Here is a 7,095-nt window from a genome sequence, read left to right on the forward strand (position 1 = left end):
AGCAAGGGAAAATAGGGTACCGCAGAAATGTACTCAAGTCCAGAGTCAGGGAAGGCTACTTGGAGAATAAGGAGAAATTACCTAGATAGAGGGGGAAATGACCAGGTATTCCAGGCAGTGGGAATAAGTATATAAAATTAATGGCATAATAGCTTCATTTAGTGTTATCATATTCATAGATTAATAGTTTAGATAAGTTCCCAAATGTAAGGTCATGATGAAATGCAAAAAGTGACATGTAGTAATTTTCATTTAATTAAGATCATGCTTTATTCTGATATGGATACCTCTCCTACTTTGGGGATGTTAAAATGTCATCCTTTTCCTCAAATGTAGTGATAGCAGATGGAAATGTGATTTAAAAAAAAAATTCTTTGGCACAGCCAGCGTGGCTCAGTGGTTGAGCATCAACCTATGAACTAGGAGGTCAATGTTTGATTCCCAGTCAGGGCACGTGCCCGAGTTGCCGGCTCAACTCGATCCCCAGTGTGAAGCCCGCTGGAGGCAGCTGATCAATGATTCTCCCTCATCATTGATGTTTTTATCTCGTTCTCTCCCTTTCTTTTCCTCTCTGAAATCAATTTAAACAAATTCTTTAGCCAAATAAAAGATCTTGTGTTGATCCCTAAATTTTATTAGTTTATGAAGCAGAGGAAAATGTTCAGTTCCCCATGCTATATAAATGTTTGTTTTTCTTTTTCTCTCTTTGGTTAAAAACAATACTCAAAAAGTCTACAGGGAACTCAGATTTTAGTATAGAGCAAACAGTTCCAGTAACATTAGAACTGAGGGATGCGAATATAAACCCCCAGCCCTTTGAAATTCTAGTTAGTTGTCCAATAGTTACCTCTATAGAAGTACTCTCTGAACTCTTCAGCATTGTTTCCAAAGACCTGACATTTGTGCTTTTCTTGCAAACTTATTTTTAAAGCCAGGTTCATTTCCTGGATTTGTTTTGACAGAATTCCTAAGATTTACTTTTAGTGCTTTGATTTAAAACTTTCTAGGTTTTAGAAATTAATTTCATAATATTATTAAATTGCTTGATGATAATATAAGCCATTTATTATATATATAAATGCTGAAGACAGTGCTAAATAGTTTCTGTAGTTATTACATTTAAACCTCATACCAGCCTTTATGTTTCTTTGATTACTATACAGAGAGGTTAAGTAACTTACATGAGGACACCAAGCCAAAAGTTGAGTTAGTACTCAGGGGTCCTCAAACTTTTTAAACAGGGGGCCAGTTCACTGTCCCTCAGACCGTTGGAGGGCCGGACTATAGTTAAAAAAAAAACTATGAACAAATTCAGTAACAGGCAGCGGCGGCAAAAACACCCAGCAGGCCGGATAAATGTTTTCTAAATGTTTTCGGTGGGCCGCATGTGGCCCGCGGGCCGTAGTTTGAGGACCCCTGTTACATGATTGAGATTGCCCTGTAGTTTATCATACCAACATGAAAAAGTGTCTTTATAATCCAAAAGCTGTCCAGATATATCAGCTTGTTTCTTGGAAGGGAAGAATTTGACTAAATTTCTGGAAAAATATTACTAAACATATGTATGTCCAGAATTGAAAACTATTAACAGTTAACATTGTGTACTATCTAAAGCTTGCATTTAGGATCTACATATATCTCTATCTCTATCTCTATCTCTATCTCTATCTATCTACTTATTTTTTGAGTGCACCCCAAATTCTCCAGGTAAAACAGTAATTTCTTAAATCCATTTGTCTCTTGAATGAATTAAGGTGGGAAACACACATACAATAGAAAATAGTGGAGGCAGGGCAAACCCTTCAGAAATATGTGAGCTAAGCTTTCTGTTAATTCTATTCAACTCATTTTAAAAAGCTTTGGAGAAGGGGTCTAGATGCTGTCTGGGAAGGTGGCTAAAGTAGTGGAGAGAATATGGGCTTGGAAGACAACAGTGAGTTCAAATCCTAGCATTTTGTTAGCTTCGTTATTTGTTTTGTGGGTGACAAAACAGATTTAAACTCAGAATTATTGGGAGTTCAAGTTGGAGACCAGACTTAGAGGAGAAAAACTTGGCCCTGATTTCCAATCTAATGCTCAAAAGACTGGTAATGCAAGGAAAATTAACACATCAGATGTTTAAGGGTGGGCAGTGGTAGGAGAGATATCAGAAGACCTTGTTCTAGGCTAGGGTGATTTTAAGGATTTACTTCTGTTTCCTGTCTCCTTTCTGAGTAGTAAAAGAGGTTTCTGGTCCCCAGTAACAACCATGATGATTATTTTTCAAGTACAGTTCTATCTGAAAAGTTCTAGAAGGAAACAAATGTACCTTATTTATCATTTTTTTAATAAATTTATCCAAAGAAAATGAATACTTTCACTAGTCAGTGAGTTTAACAATGCTATGTAAGTACCTAGCGATTGCATATGAGTAAAAAATAACCTAGAAGTTATTCTTTCAGTTTTACATATTTCATGTAAACAATAAAACTTTTTCTCCTCCTGCTTTATAACACGTCCTACTTTTGCTTCATTTCTATGCCCTTTGGCTCCATATTAAAAGAGAAAACACTCAAAGTGCTGTATTTTGCAATATTGATGACCAACTAAGCTCAGGATATTTATTTCCATCTGGTAGAGTTCAACTTCTGCCTCTTGTTTGCTTTCTCCATCTGCTCGCCTCACCATTTTTTTTTTCTTCTCTTCCTTAATGGAGTTCAGATTAACCCTTTTCTGGGCCTAATTGTTTTAGCAGGCTCACGCCTTCGTGCCAGTCTTTTTTTCCTTTTAGTTTGCAAGTAGAGTTTCCAGTAAACTTAAATGTCTATGCCTAATATTTTCACAAGCTTCACATTTTATCTTTTTTTCTTCTGTTTTCGTCAAGAGCAGCAGAACCCAAGGTTCAGGCAGTTATGTGGACTAGAAAGCAGCAATTTTTGGTTTTGTGTATAAACAGTGTAGAATACATTATATCCTCCCCACCACCACCACCAATACATAATAAAATTTACAAGATCCACGTTACTCTGTATTCAGTAACAGGCTTTCCTTATCAACCTTAAGTTGGAGGCAGGAAAGTGTCCACTCTTCTCGCCCTTGACTCCTGAAGTTACTGCAACAGCAACCACAAAAGGCGAACTAACCTTTTATTTATTTATTTCGCAATTAAACTTTTACAAAGGCATCCCCGACTCCGCCCCGAGGGTGAAGCAGAAACGGCTCCTTGGCGTTGGCTGCACTTCTGCGAGGAGACCTGGGCTCCCACGGATCGCAGCATGCCCAGCGAGAGCCCGCCCCCGCCCCCCACCGCCACTACCCTCCCCCCACCGCCCACTTTCTTTTGCACCCGCTGCGCGCCCCCAGCACCTTCAGCGTGGGCACCCACTCCCCGCTGCGCCAGCCGCTCCTCCTGCTGGGGGAGCCAGCCAGGTACACCTGGAGCGGGGACGGGATGTAAACCCCGCGTACGCGAGGCGGCGGGCGGCGCGGTGTGCAGCCCCATCGGAGAGGCGAGAGCGCGTACCGGCAGCCCAGCCCGGGCCAAGCGGCTTTCACCGCACAGCCCTCAGCCGCCGGGTCCGAGCGCCCCGGCCGCGCGCTCGCGCACCGGACACCCTGGCCCAGGGCCGCGGGCGGCGGCGGCGGGAGGCGGAGCCAGGGCTGGGGGCGGGGCTTTCACACGCGCACCCGTCAGTTTCTCGTGTTCCCCGCCCCCGCTCTCCGGGCTCCGGCCGCCACTCGGGGTTTATTTGTTTACAAGCGGATTACGTCAGCTCCTCCCTCTCTTCCTGGCCTCTGGGCCCGCCCCCTGGCCCTTTTCCCGCCCCCTCCGGCTCCGAATTTGCTTGCGTCACAATGGTGCGATCTCGGGATTGGCCGGAGTCAGCCGTCACGCTCCAGCTACGCACTTCCTCTCCGCGGCGCTATAAAAAGTGCCGCACGGAGCCAGCATCTCTTCGCCCCCCAGAGCTGGAAATGCAACTGCTGGGAGCTCCCGAGGCTGCTTAGCTGGAGGCGGAGGCGGCTGGGGAGGTCCGAGCGATGTGACCAGGCCGCCATCGCTCGTTTCCTCCTCTCTCCTGCCGCCTCCTGTCTCTCAAATAACTTTTTTACTATAAAGAAAAGAGAGAAAAAAAAAAAGTAGCCGCCCGTCCGCCCCTCACGCCCTCTCTTCCTCTTAGCCCTCTGACCCGCGAGGGAGCCCGGGGTGCCGCTCCGCCGTCGGGGCCGCGCCGCCGAGCGCCGCCGCCCCCATGCATCCCTTCTACACCCGGGCTGCCACCATGATAGGCGAGATCGCCGCCGCCGTGTCCTTCATCTCCAAGTTCCTCCGCACCAAGGGGCTCACGAGTGAGCGACAGCTGCAGACCTTCAGCCAGAGCCTGCAGGAGCTGCTGGCAGGTGAGGGGCCTCGGTGGGAAGGTGAGGGGAGCCGGGGGGTGCGGGTCCCTCAGTCCCGGGCGGGCCGTCGGGCCGCGGGAGCCTGGCTGTGCGTCGGGCCGGCGGCGCTCGGGTCCAGTCGCGGGACCGGGACCGGGACCGGGACGGGCGCGCTGGCCGCCCACGAACGGCGGGTTCCGGCGAGGCTTTACTAAAGCCCCTAAGTTAGGGGCTGGGCCGAGGGCGCCCCCTCTCCCCACGACTGGCTAATGGAGGGGAGAAGAACACGGGACTCACAACAAAGAAACTAGAGCCCCCCGAGGCGGGAGCCGCGGTCCTCGGACCGTCCGCGTATCTAGGGACAAAGGAGCGACGGCGCCGGGGGGGTTCTGCGCCCCCACCCCCCGCCCCCTAACCGTCCGGTGCGGGGCGACCGGCCCAGGGTGGGACCGCGCTGCTGTCCCGGAGCCAGGCTGGGACCAGCCTGGGACGGACGTGCTGTCCGCCCCGGCCGCCTCCTCCCGCCCATTAATCATCGCATTTGTCACCGGGACAATTACGCTCTGCCCAGAGCCTGGTGTAGGGTTGCTTGTTTTTCTTCCCTTCGGGGTGAACAGTCCGGTTGCGCTTCTCTCCTCCAAAGCCATAAACCCCATTGTGTGCCGCTGCGGTGGAGAAAGTACCGGTTCCCGCCCGCCCGCCCACCGGTGCTATCTCTCCGGCCCAGGCTGCGCGCCTGATTCCTGGTTTTGGCGGCTCTAGCGGTTGGTTCCTGGACATTTTTTTTTTTTTTTTGTCCCGTGCTGCTACTCCTGTATTGTTTCTAAAATTCGGCCCGCTCACTCCCCGCACACGCACAGCCGTGAATACAATGCTGGGCACTTAAGAAAGAAGTTGATAGTTTTCATTTTCACCCCTCAAAGGAGCCATCGGGGAAAGGAAAGCCACAGCCGTAGCTACCCGTCCCCGTCTAAGCCTTGTTTCTCCGTTCTTTTCTTCTACAGAACATTATAAACATCACTGGTTCCCAGAAAAGCCGTGCAAGGGATCAGGTTACCGTTGCATTCGCATCAACCATAAAATGGATCCTCTGATTGGACAGGCGGCGCAGCGGATTGGACTGAGCAGCCAGGAGCTGTTCAGGCTTCTCCCCAGTGAACTCACACTCTGGGTAGATCCCTACGAAGTGTCCTACAGGATTGGCGAGGACGGCTCCATCTGCGTGTTGTACGAGGCCTCACCAGCAGGAGGTAGCACTCAGAGCAGCTCCAGCGTGCAAATGGTAGACAGCAGAATCAGCTGCAAGGAGGAACTTCTCTTGGGCAGAACGAGCCCTTCCAAAAACTACAATATGATGACTGTATCAGGTTAAGATATAGTCTGTGGATGGATCATCTTATAATGGATGGATAAATTTGATTTTTGCTTTGGGTGGGCTCCTCTTGGGGATGGATGGATTATGGAATTTAAATCATGTCACAGCTGTGAAGATCTGGCACAAGATAGAGTGGTAAAAAAAAAAATTTTTTTTTAAGTGACAGTGCCATAGTTTGGACAGTACCTTTCAATAATTTAATAGCCTGTGAGTCCAAGTCAATGATCACTTTATTTGCTAGGGAGTGAAGTCCTAGGGTGGTTTCAGTTTCTCCCAGACGCTATACCTAAATTTTTACATCAGTCCCTTTAATGCAAATCTGTATTTCAAAGAACTGTTCTCTGCAGTAGGTCTTGGCAGAGGAAATTTGCACTATTACACTTGAAAATTGTTAACTTTTTGGCAGCTGCATAGGAAAGCTCAACATTTTAAACAAGGTAGTACTGGAAGTTTTATGACAAGACTTTTACCTAGCACTTAAATATGTATAAATGTACATAAGACAAACCTGGTAGGCATGACCTGGGAAAAGGGTCAGACCTTGTATTGTGTTTTTGGCCTTGAAAGTAGCAAGTGACCAGAATCGGCCTTGGCAACAGGCTTTACAATTTAAGACCCCTAAAAAGACACTGTCTCAACTGTGGTGGTAGCACCAGCCAGCTCTGTACATTTGCTAGCTTGTAGTTTTCTAAGACTGAGTAAACTTCTTATTTTTAGAAAGTGGAGGTCTGGTTTGTAACTTTCCTTGTACTTAATTGGGTAAAAGTCTTTTCCACAAACCACCATCTATTTTGTGAACTTTGTTAGTCATCTTTTATTTGGTAAATTATGAACTGGTGTAAATTTGTACAGTTCATGTATATTGATTGTGGCAAAGTTGTACAGATTTCTATATTTTGGATGAGAAATTTTTCTTCTCTCTATAATAAATTGTTTCTTATCTTGGCATTTTAATTAATCTCTTGTCATGATTATAGACGTTCAGCTAAAATATATATTTCTCAGAAGACTTAGGTTCTATAAGCTATGTGAATGTCAGTTGCACACTGGTCATGCTAAGAACATTTATTTGATAAGGAGTGAAGATCGATGTATACATATTTAGATGTTACAGAGGAAACACAGGGTTTTGTGTTTTTTTTTAAATCTCTGAAGTCAAAACATGGACATATTCCCAGGCCAAATGCATGAATGAGGATGAAACAAAAGGGTAACATCTACCAAAAATGATACTCAAAGGATTACATTTCATTGCTTCCCAGTTGAAGTGAAGATACAAATGTTCCATTCTGACCCACCTTTGAGAAACAATTATTTTGCCCCTATGGATTCCTTGTTCAGTTAAAAAATCCTGGGGCAGA

The 7,095-nt window shown here is 46.5% G+C and overlaps 1 protein-coding gene across 1 annotated transcript; it reads left to right on the top strand.

The window, feature by feature from the left end:
- The first annotated feature begins 3,943 nt into the window (after positions 1-3,943).
- Positions 3,944-6,688, top strand: BTG1 (BTG anti-proliferation factor 1). The gene is made up of 2 exons (XM_070409590.1): positions 3,944-4,380; positions 5,364-6,688. Exons 1-2 carry the CDS (start codon positions 4,233-4,235, stop codon positions 5,729-5,731), a joined length of 516 nt encoding a protein of 171 aa, XP_070265691.1. The 5' UTR covers positions 3,944-4,232; the 3' UTR covers positions 5,732-6,688.
- Positions 6,689-7,095: the final 407 nt, after the last annotated feature.

This window comes from Myotis yumanensis, unplaced genomic scaffold (assembly GCF_028538775.1).
Source record: "Myotis yumanensis isolate MYYU_CA2020_CCGP unplaced genomic scaffold, mMyoYum1.0.hap1 SCAF_3, whole genome shotgun sequence".
In the NCBI taxonomy this organism is placed as follows: Eukaryota; Metazoa; Chordata; class Mammalia; order Chiroptera; family Vespertilionidae; genus Myotis; species Myotis yumanensis.

Bases quoted from the DNA above. Each gene is read 5' to 3' on its own strand.
- BTG1 (XM_070409590.1), top strand. From the start codon at position 4,233: ATGCATCCCTTCTACACCCGGGCTGCCACCATGATAGGCGAGATCGCC. The intron at 4,381-5,363 runs GTGAGGGGCCTC...TTTCTTCTACAG, and splicing joins CCTGCAGGAGCTGCTGGCAG to AACATTATAAACATCACTGG.